Here is a 22,652-nt window from a genome sequence, read left to right as displayed (position 1 = left end):
AGAGTAGTCGTTTCACCCTATCGGCTGAATGATACCATAGGAATCGGGATTGAACTATCTAGTTTATAGTGAAACGACTTTAATCTGAACCATTGAAACTAACACCACTCTTACTTGTCTGTAGATAAAAAAAAAAAATCTGAGCATAATGAGAAATTCTTATCTTTTGATCATTATCAACATTACTCTCCTATTGCACAAAAGGAACTCAGTGTACAAATACTACAATCCTCTTTACCAGTTATCTAATCAAAGTGATTAAGGCCAGGCTATGTGGTTTGCTAATGATCTATTTACATCGAGTAGGACAACAGCTGATAACACCATACGTGGTCAAGTGTAATCACTGGATAATTATATATGTTTCAATAATGACAAACTGTTTCATACAAAAGGGTATGATTAGATGATGTCAAGAAGAACATTTATAGAATTATAGTTTATGTTTTCTTATGATCATAAAATTATAGATTGTTTTTTAATACAACGGTACTAGTAACCTACCATAAAACTAGATTCAGTTAGTCATTCAGCTACAACGTAGGACCAGGCACATTTATGCATCGGTCCAAGTTGCCATACCTCTTTAGCACAACAAGATGAACACCGGATTCATAGAAGTAATTAATTTAGTGGTGGTAGTATATAAGGAAAGGTTGTATATAAGGATATAGTACAGGAAGGAAGAGAGATATGAAGCAATTTTAATCTCAAGGTTTAAGGGAAGATAAAGAGTGTATACACCTACGCCATTGTGATCGATTCTGAGCCATGTCACCTAGAGTCTCCAACCATTTATTACGATAGTCACGCGGACCCCAACCAGGTAGTCTGCATCTGCCAACATGGCTCAGGCTAGAAGTTAGTGACTTCAAACACTGATGCCATGTTTTGGTTTGGCCGCCCCTAACTCTCTTCCAACCGTCCCCAATACTAGTCATCATAGCTCTTCTATAAGTATAAATTATCTAAGAAATTCGATACTGTTTCGTTGATTTTTAAACTTTATTTTCCTTGAAAGACTTTTTCTAAGTTAAATTAACAATTTAATATTGCGATTCTTATTGCAGTTTTATAATTACTAAAGCCTGAACTTACTTACTTATGTCTGTTACCCCTCATGGAGGAGTATAGGCCGTCCATCAGTATTCTCCATCCAACCCTGTCCTGAGCAATCCTTTCCAGTTGTTATTCATCGTTTTCATATCTGCTTGTATTTCCCGGCGTAAACTGTTCTTTGGCCATCCTTTTTTCCGCTTCCCTTCCGGATTCCATGTTAGGATTACCCTCGTGATGCAGTCCGGTGATTTCCTTATTGTGTGTCCGGTCCACTTCCAACGTCTTTTCATAATTTGCTTTTCAGTTGGAACCTGGTTTGTTCTCTTAATTAATAGGCTGTTACTGATGGTTTCTGGCCAATCGACATTGAGTATCTTGTGTAGACAACTATTTATAAATACTTGTACCTTTTTAATGATGGTTGTAGTAGTTCTCGAATTATCAGCTCGATACATTAGAACAGTGTTGACGTTGGTATTAAAGATTGTGACTTTGATATTGTTTGATAGTTGTTTTGAGTTGCATATTTTGTTTAACTGTAGGAATAACGCCTTTGCTTTGCCCATACTCACCCTAACATCTGCATCCGATCCTCCTTGTTCACCGATGATGCTTCCCAGGTATGTGAACGATCCCACATCTTCCAGAGCTCCTCCATCACGGGTGATTGGTTTAGTGTTCTCTGTGTTGAATTTGAGGATCATGCTTTTTCCCTTGTGTATGTTGTGGCCTACTGATGCAGATACTGCAGCTACACTAGTTGTCTTCATCTACATTTGTTCGTGTGTATGGGATATAAAGGCCAGATCATCTGCGAAGTCCAAATCATCTAATTGATTCCGAGCTGTCCATTGTATTCTTTGCTTCTCCTCGGATGTCAGGAACACTTTATTACATCATTGATTTTTAACTTCTAAGTAGAAGAAAGCAAAAAAAGACTTAATTAAAACATGATAAAATGATAAATATTTATTGTCATAGTAAAACAATGAAACCGTATTACAAATAAGTGAATAATATTTTGTTATGTTGGGATAGAACTTTACAAATCAGAAGTTCGGTACTCTTCTGATAACGACGGATCTCTCGGAGCGCAACGGTCCCGGATCTGATTCTTAAATTTCCATTCCGGCGTTTGGTCCGAGAAATCGTCCAAGATTTCAATATTTTGTTATTCTTGTATTATTTATCGTAAATATCACATTTACGAGAAAGCTAATATTTCTGTAAAAATTTAAAATATTACTATTTCAGTAATATCGTCAGTTATATTGATTGTAACTAGCAGTGAAATATACGACGTGTGTTTTGTTCTAAATGAGACTCTGAAGTTAAATCTACTTACACCCATGTTAGTGTTCTCACCGGGATTCGAACTCACAACTTACTACTAGCCACTATCAAATTTGTTTTTAATAATGCTTGTGAATTTATGAGAGTGTAGTGAACAAGAAGACGGGTGGGGACAGTCGAAAGTATTTTAGCACAACATTACAAAATATCTCATTAAAATATGAGAACCATATAGTGAACAGTTAATTTGCAAATTATCAATCCATTGACTCAATCTTGACTGTTCCTTCTGCAAATATCCATCCATAGTCTCCGATTATAATTATTCATGTATTTTCGTACCAATTGAGTACCGTTCCCGTTCTTTCGTTATCGGTCTTCTGCCAAAAATAAATTCAATGTCCGATCATCATCATATACTACTTCTATGGATATCAGTAACCCACACTACAAGAGTACTAAAACAAAACATTCAGAATATACATATACCAAAAGGTGATGAATCACCTTCAGTTCATAAATATTAACAACAAGAATATTGACATAAACCTTAAAAATCAATTAAATGTGTAGATGTTTACCCTACTCTTATGAGCTTCTCATATATACAGTTTCTTTCATAATCATCAAATGAACAATGGTTTCCACTAATCTGTTTTTCACCTTAATGTTTTGTATTCTCTCTTTCTCTCATTATGTATAGAATCCAATTCATTAAGAGTAACCATACACTTTATTTATAAAAGTAACCCTAATATATATTTTTTTATAAAGGACTATCATATATGCATATATTTATATACTTTATTAACCTCATCATCAAAATCTGTTTTTTCTTCTAATCTTCAACAATCGTTGATAATGCTGTACAATACACCTAAATGGGTGCTAAATACCATCTGTTTTTTTCTTTTCTAAACTTGTTATAAACTGTAAGGATACTTGTTATAACTTTAGGGTTTCTTGTTATAACCGTCCTTTCACTTTTTAAACGTATGTAGGATGTTAATTCCCCTTAGACGAATATCTACACTAGATTTCCAACCCCAGTGTCGTCTATTCTACAGGACTTCAACACATAACTCAGAACAAGAACATGAGATTAGCCTGACTATAAAGTCAATATATTTTCACATCAAAATCCGACACAATTCAACAACAAGGAACAGTCGATCAATAACAGTCAATACATAATAAGGATAGGGGAATACATATAACACATATGACACCTGTCGTCCTATCTAATGTTTGACTCAGCAAAACAATCAATCATTGTCATTCTCTCCCATACATCAAAACTAGTATTTCTAGTAGGGTGATTTTAATTAGATCCAACGTATATTATTGTTATATCCCATGAAGATTTACGAGTGGTACTTTTGAGACCCGTTTATGAACCAATATGATGTGTATATTGCTTATTGTATGACTGTTAAGTAACTAAACTATTCATATTCATGTTCCTTTTATTATAAGCTTCCTTTTGACCCATAGACTATTACTATACGATTTACCATTCTTCAGTTATGCCTCAGTCTATTAATTACTGTCTCCCCCTATTCACAGTCACATTTAGCTGAATATTGTGCAAATGTTATTTTCTATTTTATTGGTATGATGTGTTCAGTATGATTGGTATATAAACTCAGTATGTTTGAGAATAATGATTCATATTGAAGAGGCTGTTATTAGTGTTCTGGACTTAACTGGCTAGGTTAGGCAGAAAGCAGGACGGATAAGTACTCAAGACTGCTCATACAGCTTTTTTGTATCATTGCTTTGATCGATAAATTCACGGCTCTTTAATTGACGGTCTTATAACTTCATATATATAACAGGGCACCCACTTAATCCATATAACAACTATCCTTTAGATCGATGAATACCTAAAATTTTATTCTGGTTTGGTTCCCCCCCCCACCGTGTATTGTTTTATAAGTTAAGTTTTGATCTAATTTTCTAAGGATTAGATTATTAGAATCAAAATGAATGACTTTACAGCATTTAGCTTGTAAACAACATTTTCAATATCATTTCAAAATCAAGATCCTCAAGTGATGAAATGAATTGTTTGAATTAATTTTGAGTTAGTGATTATAATGTTGGTTGCTATGTTAAGCCCCATATGCTATATTCTAGCTTATGGACAGACCAGTTGATTCATTCTATTTGAGTCATGTTTTTTTGACCTTGTTAATTATTCACTTATTAAACCCTGACTGTTTTTATATGAGCGTATATGTGTGTTTTAATTTCTTATCCTATTCATCATATGTCTTCTGTAACTTATTTTAATCTGGTTATAAATATTGATTAAGGCTTGATTACATGGTGTTTTGGCTTATCCGCCATCTCTAATGCATGTCATTTCACTTTGCCTCGTCCCACTAATTGTCCTATCCAGATCAATGAATGTACAAAATTATACATATTCAAAACTTCATTCTCATATTTCACTTATTTTAATTCCGTTGTATACTAACACGATTTAAGTCGATGAAATATAAGAGGATATTCGGCATGTGTATTTCGATGACAGTCAGCATACAATACGATTGGAGTCAGAACCAGGGTTACTAAATGATATTTATCAAATTTCTTGTTATGAATTAGATGTATCGCCGAAGCGGTACAGCCGAGAGTGGGGAGAGTCCGCTCTACCTCTCCAAATGCTCTCACATGACCACGCATATATAGCCTCTACCAGGGAAGTCCTACTCACTGCCTTCTCGCCGCGGGGGTGTTGTTCAGGAAAGTGTGAGGACGAAAAGCGAATGTCCGACGCTTGAACCGGGTTGGTGAACACGGCGAGTCCACCTAGGGGAGTTGGGGAACCCTCATTCCAAACCAATGGTGCACATGGTCTCCAGTATCCTGAGGGAACAAATGGGTTATGAATCAATCGTTGGTCACCGGCTACCATGTGACTGCATCTCCTTACAATGCTCCACTGCCTTGTGGATCAGATCTTTAGGTCAAAGTCTCTGGGTGTGGCCCTCTAAAAAACAACCTGCTTCAGTTTGGGCACCTGGGCAGTATGCATCTGGTGCTTCCTTGTTATAAGTTGTGATATATAATTAGTTATTATCACCTATCATAGATCATAATTTATATTATTGATCTTAATTCTTCAATAAGAAACCAGTTGAGAATAGGGGTAAATAAATTAAATAAACTATTTAATCATAGAACATCATTTGCACATTTTCTTTTCATTTGTCCATCTTTATTTAAATAAATTTAATAGCATAAATCATTTAAACATTGGACTTCATTCAAGGCAGTTGTAGATGTTCAGTAATGTTCTTCATTATCACTACTTTGTTTACTTATTCTTTATTTTTAATCCTCAATAAGTGCTCACGCGCGAGACTGATATGTCCTGGGTTCGAATCTCGCGAGACGGGATCGCGGATGCACCCTGCTGAGAAGGAGTCCTACAATAGGACGAAACGGCCGTCCAGTGCTTCCACATTTTCCATGGTGGTCTTATTTATTTATTTATTTAAACACATAAATATTGGTACAAAGATGCACCGAATACATATGCGGCGCACAAATCTCATTCGATTTGCGTGAGGGCTGTGATACTGCTCAGGTGTCTAAACTGAAGCATGTGGTTTTTTTAGGGGACCACACCCCGAGCCTTTGACCTAAAGATCTGATCCACAAGGCAGTCGAGCATCATGAGCAGATGTAGTCCCATGGTAGTCGGTGACCAACTATTGGTTCATACGCCATTTGTTTCCTCAGGATACTGGAGCCCATGTGCACCATTGGTTTGGAATCAGGGTTTTCCAACTCCCCTAGGTAGACTTTCCGTATCCACCAACCCGATTAAGGTGCCGGACATTCGCTTTTTGTCCTCTCAATTTCGTAAGCAACAGTAATGCTGTGAGAAGGTAGTGAGTAGGATTTGTGAGGCAGAGGCTATATAATCGTGGCCGTGTGAGAGCATTTGGGGGCTAGCTTCAATTTATTCATCATCTCAACTATTACATTAAATAATACTTTTTGATAAAATTTTTTGAGAGTAGGAGTTTTACCATCTCTGTTAATAGACTGACTACAGAAGATGTTTATGAACTATCTTAAAAGTAGTAGTCTTGTTGAAATTCACTCACCTTAAAAGGAGGCTTACATACAATAAAAATAATTAACTCTCAATTATAACCGTCTATCGTTTCTCTTTCCTGAAATGACAATGACTCATTTAGATGACTTCTGATTTCTATACTTTTGAACTGCGGAACCCTTCTCCATATACACAGTAAACTGCCTTGTTGATTACTGTTAAGCATACAGAGTACTTTAGAACAATATATGAATATCCTTGAAGATTGTATAACGATAGATGGCCAATTTTTGAAGCTTTATTATGTAATACAACAACATGATTCTACAGATTATAAATAACTATGGAGACATGGAAAGCCCTAAGAGTGAACAAGATTCATTCACTAACTATTTTTCAATATAAGTTGTTCTTATTCTATTTGAAAAAGATTGTTTTAATAGATTATATTATCATTATTATTATTTCATCTATTGAATAGGAACGCTTCAATCAGTTGTCTAAACAGTCTCAAGATTACGACCGACAAAAAAGTATCTCTAACCGTCAACAGCATCAGAAACCTTCTAACAGACTTTCTTCTTGTAGATCTAACTTACTTCTTAACTATCGTAAAATGAATAACAACAGTATAAAAGTATCTTCATTAAAGGATACAAATGAATCAATGATTACATCATCAGTAACAACAATAACAACAATCAATAGGAATACTGTTACCGCTACTATAAAATGTCCTTTTGGTTTCGGTTCCAGTACACCAAGATTTGTATGTTATACAAGTAAAGAATTAATGCATTTCAAATATCCTTCTGTAATAAAGGCAAACAATTCAAATAGGGTTAATTCGCAATTTTGTAACTATGGTGATAGGATTATTAGTTCTTCCAGACAAAATAGTTATACTAAACAATCATTTATTAAAAGTGAATATTATTATTATACAAACAAACGTCTTGTTAAATCAGCACATCAAAATACTACTAACCATATTAATAATACTAATGACAAACTTCATTATCAAAATTGGCAAAGTTTATCTCTTTATTTGGATTGCGATTCAATTAATACAAGAACATCCATAGGAAGTGATCAGTCAATCATTCCAACGGAACAACCAGGCGGAAAAGTGCTTCTGTCCAGTAAAAATAAACGTAAGTTATTTGTTTAAGATACTGTTGTTGTTGTTGTATAATTGTTTTGAAAAGTTGAAGGGTTTTTCGTATCTAATAAGTATGTATGCTAGGTCACCGAAAAAGGCAACAATCCACCAAAACATCTAACTACAGGATCGATATAGTCGTGAAGTCCCAGTTCATAAAATTCTTATCTCGACTGGAGAGGTGTTTGAGGCAGCCAGTGCGTCCGTGTTACGTCCTTTATCTGTCTTCCCATTTTCGTGCCTACGATAACTTGTCTAATGTAGTTTAAGGCTTTGATGCGATAGGTTGACTTGCTTAACCTTGAGGCTAGTATGCGTGAGTTCGAAGCGAGGTAGAATGAAGAAAGCTATTCTATCACTTGATTGACTGACAGGCACGCGAGAGAGAGAAGACAAGACAGCTGGAAAACTACTCGCTTTATTCCGAAATCCGATATGGTGCTCGATTTCAGATCAGTGTAAAAAGGATACATCAATAAATAGATGACTAACCCTACCGCAACGTACATTTAGGAAAATACAATTCTGGGATACCCAAGGAGGAAGTAGAGTGCAAAAGATTAAGTCTGAATTACAATAGCTATGGAACAGAAAAGACTATGGCAGTGAATCATACATCAAACGAAAGCTTATGATCCATAGAATAGACTAGGGACAAAAGTAAATGTTACTGTTTTACAAGCTTTGAGTTAAATGAAATAACGTCCCCAAAAATAGCTTCTGTAGTTTTCCAAAGCTTCTTGCTTCTCTGTTCACATCAGTCCGTATCTATGGAAGAGAAAAGGCCTCGGTAGGGCAAATGACACCTGGCAGCTGTGTCTAGTGTTAAACTGACTACCAACAGTCGAATAGAGATCGATCACATCAAATTATGAGAATTGCTGTGTTTAAACGAAGATACAAGAAATACGAAAGACTGAAATTAACTATTGTAAAGTTGAGCGATTGTAAATGCATCGGCATATAGAGTAAATGTTACTAGTTCATGTAAATACTCAAGGATGCTACATGACATTGAGCATTATTCTGAATGCATAAAAGTTCTTCGAAGTAAAACGGGTTATTGAATATTATTAAGTAGTATAAAAAACTTAACAAAAAATGTGCTGGAATAGAAAGAGAACGACTACATAAAATGTAGACTAACTAACCAAATGTCATGGTTTGTTTTATACTTAGCTACTTTCGATATGCAGTGATTCTACAGCATAATGTGTGTTATCTTCTCTATCTTTATGGCACTAATAATTTGCATACTACAGAAAGAGAAAGACAATAATGGAGCTGACTAATAATGTACCAGTATTGTAATTTCATTTCTCAGTTGAAGTACGTTTTACATAAGAATAAAATAAAACTTTTGCTGGGTTACAATAGGCAGACCTATAGTATTCTTCGTTTGCTAAGAGATTCTGTTGCGATTTCCCACATCAAGTATTATGTATTATCATTTAATCTTACCATATATATATATATATATATATATATATATATATATATATATATATATATATATATAAAGCTCTAGGAACAACTCAGTTGATGGTAAACAAAAGCCCATTTATTAGAGTGATTAATGTTTCTAAGTGACTCCGTATTTGATAAATATGTGTCTTGATAATGCGAAAACTTTGTAAAATATAAGATCTTATGTATCCTTTATTAAACAGATTACTTATGATCACAATTGATTGATCACTGGGTGGTGATCAGGAGGTCGTTCACGGCCCGAATAGCTCAGCGGTAACGTCTCTGATTGTGAAACTGGGTGACACGGGATCGAATCCGTCAAGGAACACCAGTTCCCTCAAGATTACTGGTACACTTTGCTGATGGGTGTCAAGTAGCACAAAGCCCCGGGTCCAGGTTTTCCTGTTGATCACCTCCAACCACCAGATTACTTATGATTTAAGTGAAATCAAATTGTTTGTTTCTTGTTCAAGAATTATTTGCAAATGATGTTCGGTATGAATCTATTTCATTATGAAAACCTCATGAAAATGTAAAAAAAACACTTTACAAACACCCTATCGAGGTTTAAAGTTAACCCACAGTGTTTATAATGGATACTCTTGAATATGTAAAAGAGTAATAATTGTGTTTAGACTTTTATCATGTCAGCGACCGGTATGATCATTAAACTATATGTCTCTGTTAGTTTTGTCGATACTTAAACACATCCTTTGACATAGTTCATAACTAGTAAGCATTTAAGAAGTTTTATTCATCATTTCGTTAAGTATTGTTCTATATCTTTCACTTTCTGATTTGACCTGAAATATATTACTCATGTCCTTTTCTCTACTACTACTTATATTATTAACTTCGGATTTTTATAGTTGAAAGCGTCCGTCAATTGAAGCTAGACTACCATGGAAAACCTGGAAGCACTGGACGGTCGTTTCGTCCTATTGTAGGTAGGTCCTGGGTTCGAATCTCGCGAGTGCAGGATCGTGGATGCGCACTGCTGAGGTGTCCCATAATAGGATAAAACAGCCATCCATGGTGGTCTAGCTTCAATTGGCTCATAATCTTAACTATGAAAAAACTTAATCTCCACAAAACCCCTTCTGATTCGAACTTTTAGTCATGTCCGACTGTTCAGGATTACCGAAGCTGAATTAAAGTATACCTAATTCCGAACAATTTCACAATTCTGATATATATTACTGACAAGAGACTATTGTTTCAATAGCACATTTTTAATTTGAGATTTTCATACTTTTTTTTGTTAATTTTATTTCTCTTACGTATATAATTCTGCAGATCGAATTCATAAAACTACTACTAACGGTATTGATAGTAATGTTGACAGTCGAAAGTTAAATTGTTCATCACAGTCCTCCTCAGTAAGTTTCCATTTATGATTACGTCTTTTCATATAATATAGAGATATTAGAAAAATTAAATCATTGAATAAAAATTATGTAAGACAGTACTTTGCATTTTGTACGACTTATTACTGAATCAATGTACAGTTAGATCTAGAATTCTGATGACTTACAGAAAGTACTTACTTACTTACTTACGCCTGTTACTCTCAATGGAGAATAGGCCAACAACCAGCTTTCTCCAACCCACTCTGTTTTGGGCCTTATTTTCTAGTTCTATTCATTTTTTGTTCATTCTTCTCATATCTATCTCTATTTCTCGGCTTAACTTAACTTACAGAAAGTAAGCTAATATCAATCTCTGGATTCAAATGAGAAATGCTATGTGACATTCAAAGTTAAGTTAATCTTGTAATGTCACTAGTACTGACTTAATTTAACTTCAGCTAGGTCGAAATATGAGATCTGTAAATGCCTTTTTGATTACAGTTTGTCAGCTGTTGAGAATATTTTGATTGAAATCCTCAAGATCAATGTTGTTTCAGTTTAAAGACAATGCGTGAAACGGATCTCAATCTAACTTTTAAATATTCCTTTGTGCTATTCACTCACCATTTCATTTGTTCTCTCCGAACTGTATTTCTAACGTTTTGTTTACGACTGTGACTTACAATGTAGAATTCTTAGTTTAACCTCTTGTTAATATATTCCATTGCTGTCGGTTGATTGGATAGTACCAACTAAAAGTGAAATACATCTGTACTAAGTACTACACTGTTTATAACTGCTTAATTGATTTTTACGGCTAAGGAATATAAAACGAATCGGAACTATAGAATTGCTTTAAATTAGGCACTATACCAATAAACCTTTTGTGGGCATAGAAGTCAAAAGTCAGCAGAAATGTAAACTTCGAAAGAAAAGCGTCATAGTACAATGTTTACAATTCAGTGTACTTGTAAGGTTGGCTCGTTGGCAAACTCAAGGAGGCCCAGAAAGAGCTGAAGACATTCTATCCATTCACCGCTAAGGGAACATTCTAGAGTGTTGACGTGTAGCTTCCCTATTTGATGAATAAGAAGAACCCCCTATATGCTTATTGGCTGTCCGAAATCATTATTTACTTACAACCAAAAACCATAAATACATGAGATTTCTGTACTATATTTGACACTGTGTTGGGAATAACATTCCTACTTACTAGTCTTCTGTCTTCTCATTTTGCGACTTGGCAGGGTTCTAGCATTTGAATACTCAAGTATTACGTGACATACTAAGAATTTAAGTTCGAGATATAACAGTTCTATCATCAAAGATTTATAAATATGTCTGTAAAAATGTTTCTTATACCTAAATCTAAACTATTTGCTGTCTATATTAAACAACTTTATACATTTAAGTAAACCTCCAGCTAACATTCACTATCCACTTCATCTTGGAACATATTATTCTATGTTATTTATGATTTTATTTCAATATACCTGTGCATTAATCAGAATTATGTGATTTAACAGGTTATAGTTAGTGTTGGGGCGATCCTGAAAATTTCTTGCAATAGACAAGAAAGGCTCAAGAACCATTAAGAAGTATTTAATCCTATCAGCGCTTGATTAGAAGTTTTGTTAGAAACATCACGAAAATGAAAAGTCATATGTAAAGTTTCTGATTGGCTGACTACTACACTACTACTATGTTGAGTAGCATTCCAGAATTTTCAGGAAAACCCAAGGACTTCTGAAATACTATAAAAACCCTATATTTTCTGTACATGGATGAACCTTTAGAGTAAAGTGTATCTAGTATATTTTGGGCCTTTCCTCTCATATTCAAGTTGCTGTGTAGATTTAGCTTGGGGGTTACGAGACTAGCTTACGATTCGAGTATAGCAATCAATTTGCAAAACTTATCAGTTGGCTTTATACGCGTAGTCATGTGGAAGCATTTCTAGAGGGAGAGTGGACTCTCCTTACTCTCAGCCGTACCAAGGCATTTGAGCGCATCTTCAGCTGATTATTAATCCATTTGTAGATAGGATTAAGTCTAAGAATATGTTGCCAATGTTTCTGTGCAGTTCAAGTTAAATTTCTGCACATTCATGAATAATTTAATGAATCATAAACAATATAGACATTTTTCTCAAGTTCATAGAAATCGGTTTTCGATAACACTGACAATTCGTCTTAGTCCAAATAGTACTTATTATAATACCAGCTATGAATTTATTTCATTTTTTAGAAATCCTGATATTATATATTTTAGGTCTCTCATTGAGTTTCTTTTACTGTACAACCCTGAGGTATATTAATAGCTTGACCTAATGTTCTATTTTCACTTCATTACGAATATTCTAGAAGTCACCTTCATTCATTACAAAAAAGAAATCTTTACAGAAGTCAACAAATTCTCCTGGATTAATGAGATTCACAAAACGATCAAGTATACAATCACTGACATCCATCATTTTATCATCTTCAACATTTAATTCATCAAAACAATCCTTACCTGTAAAACAAAGCTGTGAAGTACTACAACAAAACCTTAATAAATATAATTGCTTTGAATCTGGGAATATCAATAATACGAAGCATACAATAGTTCATTGTCAAACTGTAAATTCACATAAGTTGCTTGATACAAGTAAACGAAACCTAAAACAAATGAACCCTTCAGATGTTCATTCCTTAAATAAATCATTCATTGATCACAGAAAAGCAAATTCAAATATAGACATGAAAGTAGATCAATCAGAAAATGTAAGAATTGAAAGGAAGAATGATGAAAAACTACCTATAATAACAACAACAACTCAAGGAAATGTACAGAAGACATCAATAGACAGGTATGTATATTCATGATTTATTTAAACTGTATTCCGTTGTTTTCTGTTCTCGATGTAACGGAATAAACATATTTCTTCTTTAAAGCAATTAACCCTTTTCATATATTTCAATAAGACAATAAGAAGACGGAGTTGATCAGGAAAATATTTTGTACTTGAGCTACACAGATCGAATAATATAGTCACACAACTACTTGACAAGGCATTTTAAATGAAGATTCATCAAGGTTAAATAAATATACGTTCAAGTAAACAAAGTAATAATTGTAAGTAGAGGAAAGAAAAGGAAATTGTCGCTTGACGCTAGGCCATAAAGCGACTTGAGGAATGCAAGGGCGAATTCAATGTTACGACAAGTGTAATGTGGTCTACTTATATCCAAATAAGTAGTATATGGCGATGGTCAGACGAAGAATGTATTTTGGTAGAAGATCGATGAGGAAAGAACTGTAATGAAGCACAATCAGTAGAAAAATGCATGAACAATGGAATTAGAGAAGATGAACTGATATTTGTCAGTCAGTCAGTCAGCTACAACGAAGGACCTGGGATATTTATGCATCGGTTCAATTTGCTATACCTCATTAGCACACCAAGATCAAAGCTAGATTCATAGAAGTAGGTAATTTGGTGGTGGCAATATATAAAAGATAGGTTGTATAAAAAGATATAGTATAGGAAGGAAGAAAGTTATGAAGCAATTTTAATCTCACGGTTTAAGGGAAGATAAGGAGTGTATACACCTTCGCCATTGTAATCGATTCTGAGCCATGTCACACAGAGTCTCCAACCATTGGTTACGAAAGTCACGCGGACTCCAACCAAGTACTCTGCATCTACTCACGTGGCTCAGACTGGAAAATAGTGACTTCAAGCACTGATGCCAAGTTTTGGTTGTTAATTTGCAAATTAACTGCTTGTTGTATGGTCATCAGAATTTAGTGAGATAGTCTGTAATTTGTGTCTAAATACATTCGATTGTCCCCAACTAGTGTTTTGTTCACTACACAAGTTGTTTCTATACACATAAGGGGGAGGGTTAATCTACAAATAGCCAAGGCTTCTATAAACCTTGATAACTTCATTTGATTTACCTTTATTTATTTTCACATAAAATGCCTTGACAAGCGTATGTTTGACCAGATTGTTCAAAATGTATGGCGCAAGTACATTACATTTTTCAGATCATCTCTGTCTTCTCATTATCCTATCAATATTTCTTCTTGTTTTTTGGAGATCCATGTAATGGAATCGTAAAACAACAGGATTGTTGTTGATCAAGTTCAGTCATTGATTCTTTCGCCTAAAATAGCTTTTACTTGTCTACCAATGTAGTTTGATTGTTGACGAAATATAATCCAACCTAACGGTGATTTCTTGATATCACTTTACACCTCATTGATTTACTGTTGAAAATTTGAAAAGAATGCCCAACAAAGACTTTGTGAGTTTAATTTTATGCTAATCAGCACCGACTATCAATCTCATGCCCTGGTTAGTCAAAATACTTATTCAACAAAGTACCTTGGCAGCAAACGACCTAACGTAACTAAATGGAATGCAAGGATTTATCATTTGGTGATAAATAAATAGAGCGTTGACCATTCAGCGACTTAGCTAACTGAGATTAAGTAAACCTGAGATTATTGATTTATGTGGTTTGTAAAGATTATTTAATATTGTAGCTCTCATGATGAACTGAACAGTTGGAAAACAAGAAGCACGTGTTAGCATTTTGTTCTCTGTGTAGAACTTTCTAATCACCCTCATCTATGATTTGTCATGAAATTAAACTTGAAGCCTTCAGGTCACGCGACTGTTGCTTAACCTCAATGCCACTGAGCCTATATTAAATAGCTAGCAGATCTAACTTTAATCGGTTCACCATATTACGTAGTTATCTTCCAAAATCATTGATAAACAAGTACCTGACATTCAACATAGTTGAAATCTGTTGACCACGGCCGTGAACATGAAGGTATTCAGTTCCATCTCATGTGGAGTCTTGGATGCAAACTGCTAAAGATTCTTAATAGCGTCAAACAGCTATCCAGCACTCCTAGATTTTCAGTAGTTGCCTAAATAATGTAAATTTGTGTTGTAAACTGTAAAACACGGAATTATTTATATCTACAATAAAAGTTATAATTATTTATTCATTTCAACTATGTTCTATTCTTCTTATTTATAAAGTTGGAATTCACTTCCTGCATTCCAAGACCATCAAAAAATAGTAGACTTAATTATTGAAGAAATCCTACAAAACATAACAGATCAAAACATTTCAAAAACAACAGATGAACAATTTATGGAAACAGATCAAAATGAAGCTAAAACTGTAAAGCATCAAATGGAATCATTAGGTCTAATGTCTACTACTGAAGTTGAATCTTCAGTCTTATCTTTAAATTCTTCACTATCAACAGCATCAGAAGCATCATTTTCACTATTATCAAACATGACAACAACTAATGGAACTCTAACAGATACTCTAGTTTTTACAACTTCTGTCATGCAAATGTCACCTATAACAACTACTCATTCAACAAACCTTATAAACACTTCATTATGTAATAATTCATTAACAGTCTTAAATGAATTAATGTCTAAAACATTACAGTTTAATCATTCAACAAAATCAATAATCAATAAAATAGATAAATCTATCATTAATGAACAATCAATAATCAATAAAATTAATAATATACAATTACAAGAGAATATAAATCATATACAATTAATTAATAATAATAATGATAATCAAATACAAATAAAGGTAATATACTTTTATTTGTTAGTTGTCTTACTTGTTGTAATATATATTATATCCTTATATATATAATCTTTCTTTGATTAAATTAACTACTTGTATGAATTCGATGTTCATCTTGTTGTGTTGATGAGTGAGGTTATGGCAACTTGGACCGATGAATATATGAGTACTTGGTTCTACGTTGTAGTTGACTGACTGACTTAGCTTTATTCATTATTATGTTTTTGGTACAATATAGAATTCTCAGCACAAGTTTCAGTTTCTTATCTGTTGATTGAGCCTGACGATATATATTGACTGATTACCAATTAGATGTTAACAGTTCAGGAATCGACATTTGAATAATGTTCATTGTTTTCGATGTATATTGCCAGCAATTACGATGTCTGTGATTATACTCTTTCCTAATTTGTACAGATAAAAGTTTTGAACTTTTCACAAACGCACCTGAATTGATTATGCAATTAATTGACTTAATATTCTGTTGAAACAAACAAAAGACAGATAACTTGTTGAAATATATAGATGGTAGTGTAGTGCACAAAAACACTAATGGGTACAATCGAATGTATCTAAGCACAAATTACAGACTATCTCATTAAAATATGATAACCATACAGTAATTAGTTAATTTGCAAAATAACAATCAATTGTCTCAATCTTGACTGTTCTTTCTGTAAATATCAATCCATCTTCTATGATTTCATTGTTCTAGCATTTTCATACCGATTGCGCTTCGTTCCTGTTCTTTCCTTATCAATCTTCTACCAAATGCATTCTTTGCCTGACTGATGGAATGTACTTTTGAACTTATTCTGTATAAATAACTTAGTTAATCATGTAGTGTACAATGTAATAAAGATTACATTAAAAATTAGACTTAATAACTGACACTTGTTATCCCTCATGGAAGAGCATAGATTGCTTACCAGCATTCTCCATTTAACTATATCCTGGGTAACCCTTTCCAGTTACTATTCATCTTTTTCATGTCTGTTTCCAATTCCCTACATAGTGTGTTATTTGACCTTCTTCTTTCCCATTTTTCTTAAGAATCCCAAGTTAGTACTTGCCTTTTGATGCAGTTTGTTGATTTCCTTAATGTATGTCTTATCCAATTCCAAAGTGTTTTCTTAATTTACACTGCAGCTGAAACCTGATTTGTTCTCTCACAGTAGACTATTGCTACCATTAAATTATCTACTTCTATGAATTCAGTGTTCATCTTCTTGTGCTAATGAGTAAGGTATGGCAAGTTGGACCGATGAATATATGTGCCTAGTCCTTCGTTGTAGTTGACTTGTTGTAAACAAGAACACGGGTGGGAACATTCGAATGTATTTAGACACAAATTACAGACTATCTCACTAAAATCTGATAACCATACAGTAAACAGTCAATTTGCAAAATAACAATCATTGGTCTCAATCTTCACTGTTCCTTCTGCAAATATCAGTCTATCTTCTCCAGTTTCATCGTTCATGTATTTTCATATCGATTGCGCTTCATTCCTATTCTTTCCTCATCGATATTCTGCCAATATACATTCAATATCTGACCATCACCATATGCTACTTATATGGATATAAGTAGACCATACTACAGACTGACCGACTGAATGTACTTTTGAACTTATTCTGTATAAATAACTTAGTTAAATAAACTTTACAATTTAAATAAATGAATAGTTATTCATGTAGTATACAATGTAATAAAGATTACACTAAAAATTATACTTAATTACTTACACTTGTTAACCATCATGAAAGAGAACAGGCTGCTTACCAGCATGCTCCATTTAACTATATCCTGGGTAATCCTTTCCGGTTACTATTCATCCTATTCATGTCTGTTTCCAATTCCCTACATAGTGTGTTGTTTGGCCTTCTTCTTTTCCGTTTTCCTTAAGAATTCCAAGTTAGTACTTGCCTTTTGATGCATTTTGGTGATTTCCTTAATGTATGTCTTATCCAATTCCAAAGTGTTTTCCTAATTTCCTCTACAGCTGAAACCTGATTTGTTCTCTTTCACATTATACTGTTGGTGATGTTATCCGCCCAACGAACATTCTATTTTATTTTATTCTAGTTGTGAAAATATCCATAAATCAATTTAGTATACTGATGAAAAATAGTCGTAAATCCGTTCTAGAATGATAAAAATTCTGTTTAGAAAAGAACCTAATCATCAAAAGTATCGGATGTTTTAAGTTACAAGTAACATTTTTGAATTGTTACTATGATCAACAAACTGAATAATAATTTAAGATTGATTACACAAAGCATCGATCATGTAACCGCAATGAAGGTAACAATTTTAAAAGATCAAGGTATGTAAACAAATTAACGATTAAGGAGGTCCAGATAATGATTTTTTCTGGTTAGCGTTTTTTTAGCGAGTTGATTTTCTACGGGATGGGGTCGCTAACCCCATGCCCAACCCTCCTCCTTTACCCGGGCTTGGGACCGGCAGTAACCCTCAGAGGAGCTACAATACAATATGCACCAATCAAATTACACTTGATGGAGAAGCTTTGGAAGATGTGGAAACCTTTACATAGCTGGGCAGCATCATTGATGAACACGGTGGATCAGATGCAGATGTGAGGGCGCGGATCGGCACAGCGAGAGCAGCATACCTACAACTGAAAAACATCTGGAGCTCAAAACAATTGTCAACCAACACCAAGGTTAGAATTTTCAATACAAATATCAAGACAGTTCTACTGTATGGGGCGGAGATGTGGAGAACTACGAAAGCCATTATCCAGAAGATACAAGTGTTTACTAACAGTTGTCTACGCAAGATACTTCGGATCCGATGGCCAGACACTATCAGCAACAAGTTACTGTGGGAGACAACAAACCAGATTCCAGCAGAGGAAGAAATCAGGAGGAAGCACTGGAAGTGGATAGGGCACACTTTGAAGAAATCACCCAATTGCGTCACAAGACAAGCCCTCACATGGAATCCTGAAGGTCAAAGGAGAAGAGGAAGACCAAAGAACACATTACGCCGAGAAATAGAGACAGACATGAGAAGAATGAACAAGAACTGGATAGAACTAGAAAAGAAGGCCCAGGACAGAGTGGGTTGGAGAAAGTTGGTCGGCGGCCTATGCTCTATTGAGAGTAACAGGCGTAAGTAAGTAAGGTCCAGATAAATGATAATAATAGTGATAAGAAAGGCTGTTTATAAATAATAATCACAAAATAAAATAAAAAATAATGAATAAATAACACATTCATCAGGTACTTGAATATTAGCCTCACTCGAAGTGTGAGAGCTGATGATACTATCTGGTTGCCTGAACCCAAATATGTGAAGTGGGACTCAAATCTGGGATTTAACGTTCAAGATCTGATGCTTCAATCACTAAGCCAGTGACCAATAATCAAGCGAAGGAAGAATTCAGTGTTTAATTGATATTTCATAATGGCTCTAAACTAGTATTATATTTACTAACACTAGTTAATAATTCTAATCACATGATAAGCTCAAAGATCTCCAATGATTTTATGAAAATTGAAATCAGCTGTACCTACTAATTTATACTTTAGTAGTCTATTTTAAGAAAATGAAATAAATCTTACTCAAGTCAGCTATAACGAAGGACCAAGCACATATATGCATCGGTTCAAGTTGGTACGTCTCATTAGCACAACAACATGAACACTAACTTCATAGAAGTACTTACTTCAATGGTAGTAATATATAAAAGAAAGATTGCGTATAAGGATATAATACAGGAAGAAAGAATTTGTTGGTAGAAAGAAAGATATAAAGCAATTTTTATCTCACGGTTTAAGATAAGACAAAGAGTTTATACACCTATGCTATTGTGATCGATTCTGAGTCATGTCATCCAGAGTCTCAAACCATTCGTTACGATAGTCAGACGGACTCCAACAACGTAGTCTGCATCTACCAACATGGCTCAGACTAGAAGTTAGTGACTTTAAGAACTAATGTCATGTTGTGGTTTGACTAACCTTAACTTTCTTCCATCCATCACCAACACTTGTGAGATAGATCTCTTTAAAGTAGAACGAATAAATATCTATTTTATGATCACTATTTAGAAAGTTTAATTTAGCCTTCGAACAAGCTAATTTTTTTCGATTTACTCACGTTTTATAATAAGGGTGTTTTGTGGAAATCTCAACCATGAAATTACTAAAACCCCCACAAAACCCCCTTTTGAGGATAATCATTTGCTTACTAGTGACTGACTCCAAGATGTACTTCCTGGAGTTCTAGTGAGAAGCACTGACCAGTGGAGTTCAATCAGGTCTGTTGGGACATAGTAACTCACTGAATACAATGGTGGGCGGTTGCTCAATTTCCTGAATTGGTTGAAGTTAGACATTAACATCGTTGGATACCGGCCAGCTCAGTGATCTAGAGGTTAAGCGCGAGAGATTGATAGGTAGTGGGTTCGAATCATTTCGGTGCGGGATCGTGGATACTCACTGCTGAGGAGTCCCATAATAAGACGAGACGGCCATCCAGTGCTTCCAGGTTTTCCATGGTGGTCTAGCTTCAATTGACTCATGATCTAAGTAAAGAAGCCAATCAAGATAAGAGATGAGGTAGATTTCTATTCCATTCTAATGTCATGCTGTTGATCAAAATATTAACAACTTGTCTAAGATTTAAAACTTCAGTCTCTTAGTTTTAACAGTGATATCGTCAATGATTTCTTTCAGTGTAACAGCCATGGTATTACAGCATTCTTTCACAATATCCTTAGAATCCAATGGCATTTTAAATATTGTTACATTCATTTGATCTTAAGAGACTTATCGATCAAGATAAGGATATTTTGAACCATAAAGTCTTTAATCACTCTCTTCGAAAACATAAAATTAGTTTTACACTAACAATAGATGTCCCATCCAGTACTCATTTTACTAACAAGTAAATAAGTTTATTTGAATCTGTTTGCCCGTTTATTAATATTACGCAATAGGTTGAGTAGAACAGTTCCAAATAACCAAGTTTGTTCAAACAATAAGGTATGATTGTATTTGGATTCTGTTCTAGAAACGATAACCATTGTATTTTAAGCAAAGATGGATAGTGACTAGCAGTGTAATCCAGGACGCGCGTTTCGTCCTCTTTGTGACCCGTCAGCTGGATGTACCTGCATCTCACAGTTGATGTTCACTCTGGGACTCGAACTCAGTACCTTTTGCTTCAAACGCCATCGCATTATCCACTCGGCCACTTCATTTTCCACTGCTAGCCACTATCCATCTTTGCTTATAATGCTTGTGAATTAAGGCTATATCGAGGCAATACGCACATTATGCACATATGCCAATAAGAGACTGATTAATTGCAGTCCTAAACATCAATGGGAAGATTCAAACAAACAATACTAAGTGATAACCATTGTAGTTTTTTAGTACTTTAGTTCATCAAACTTTAAGTTGAACACTAAACCATTTACCATGCACATTGTATAATGTAGAGTTTTACAAAAATACTGAATCTTCATACAATATACCATTTTCAGTAATGTCAGAGAAGTATAATTACTACTACTTACTTACGCCTGTTACCATTCGTGGAGGAGCATAGGCCGCTCATCAGCATTCTCCATTCAACTCTGTCCTGGGCAATCCTTTCTAGTTCGTTCCAGTTGTTATTCATCCTTTTTATATCCGCTTCAATCTCTCGGCGTAATTTATTCTTTGGCCTTCCTCTTTTCCGCTTCCCTTCCGGATTCCAGAGAAGTATGGATGAAGAGTGTATGATTGAACATTCAAAACCACTTGAATTATGAATTAGTTTATAACCTATTAGTTAACAAGTAAATCTAGTGATATTCCTCATATACATGATAATTAAAGTATCTTTCTAATCTTACTTTTATATAACAGAACAATTACCAATCAAATTTAATGAATATTCGAGAAAAACCAATCCAGATTGTATATCCTTTTCATTCTACCAATTTATCTCAATCTGGAAGATTAATTATTTCATTATCAGCTGAATTAGCTGAACGTGAAGCACGTAAAAAACGTTTAGAAGGAATTATGTCACGTATCAAATTACATTCTAATGATGATTATAATCAAACAATCAATAATGAATCTTCTATGGATAAACTAACCAATACAGTACAAGATATAGGAGAAATTTATCCTTACAGCAAACTGCAACAAGTAACAACGTCAGTACTAAATCACATAACAGTTCCCCCATTGGTTCTAAATTCATTGACACATAGTTCTCAAGAGGGGAAATGCATATCTACATCGTGTATTTTACCCAACAATATTAATCCAGACAAAAAGGACCATCTTCCCGAATCTACAGATGAACTAACCTTCCATGATGAAAACGATCATAATAATGATCCTGATGAACAAGAATATGAGAATAAACCTATTCAATTAGATAGTAATAATGATGATACAATAAGAAATCGTGCATCTATTATTGCTAATATGTTAGCTTCTGGTAGATTAGATAGAAATAGTCGTGCAGCTGAAGTACTGATTACTATGATATCAAAGAATCAATCAGATTTAAATAAGAATAAATATATAGAGAATATACATAAAGCGGATGAAGTTATACCTGGTAAGTTAGTTTTTATTTGGTGA

At 34.2% G+C, this 22,652-nt stretch overlaps 1 protein-coding gene and 1 non-coding gene across 2 annotated transcripts; one reads left to right on the top strand and one right to left on the bottom strand.

Annotated features, from left to right (window-relative positions):
* Positions 1-7,043: 7,043 nt before the first annotated feature.
* On the top strand, positions 7,044-22,652 carry Smp_170960 (putative serine-rich repeat protein; the record flags this gene model as incomplete). The annotated part of the gene is made up of 5 exons (XM_018795326.1): positions 7,044-7,581; positions 10,356-10,438; positions 12,772-13,259; positions 15,453-15,846; positions 21,921-22,652. The coding sequence occupies 5 exons, from the start codon at positions 7,044-7,046 to the stop codon at positions 22,650-22,652; spliced, it is 2,235 nt and encodes a 744-aa protein (XP_018649650.1).
* Smp_tRNA_01140_Pseudo_TTG.1.1 lies at positions 21,196-21,267 on the bottom strand. Its single transcript has one exon. It is a non-coding gene (tRNA).

This window comes from Schistosoma mansoni, chromosome 2 (assembly GCF_000237925.1).
Source record: "Schistosoma mansoni strain Puerto Rico chromosome 2, complete genome".
Classification (NCBI taxonomy): domain Eukaryota; kingdom Metazoa; phylum Platyhelminthes; class Trematoda; order Strigeidida; family Schistosomatidae; genus Schistosoma; species Schistosoma mansoni.
The sequence above is the reverse complement of the archived record's forward strand: the minus strand, read 5'-3'. Positions and strand labels throughout refer to the sequence as shown.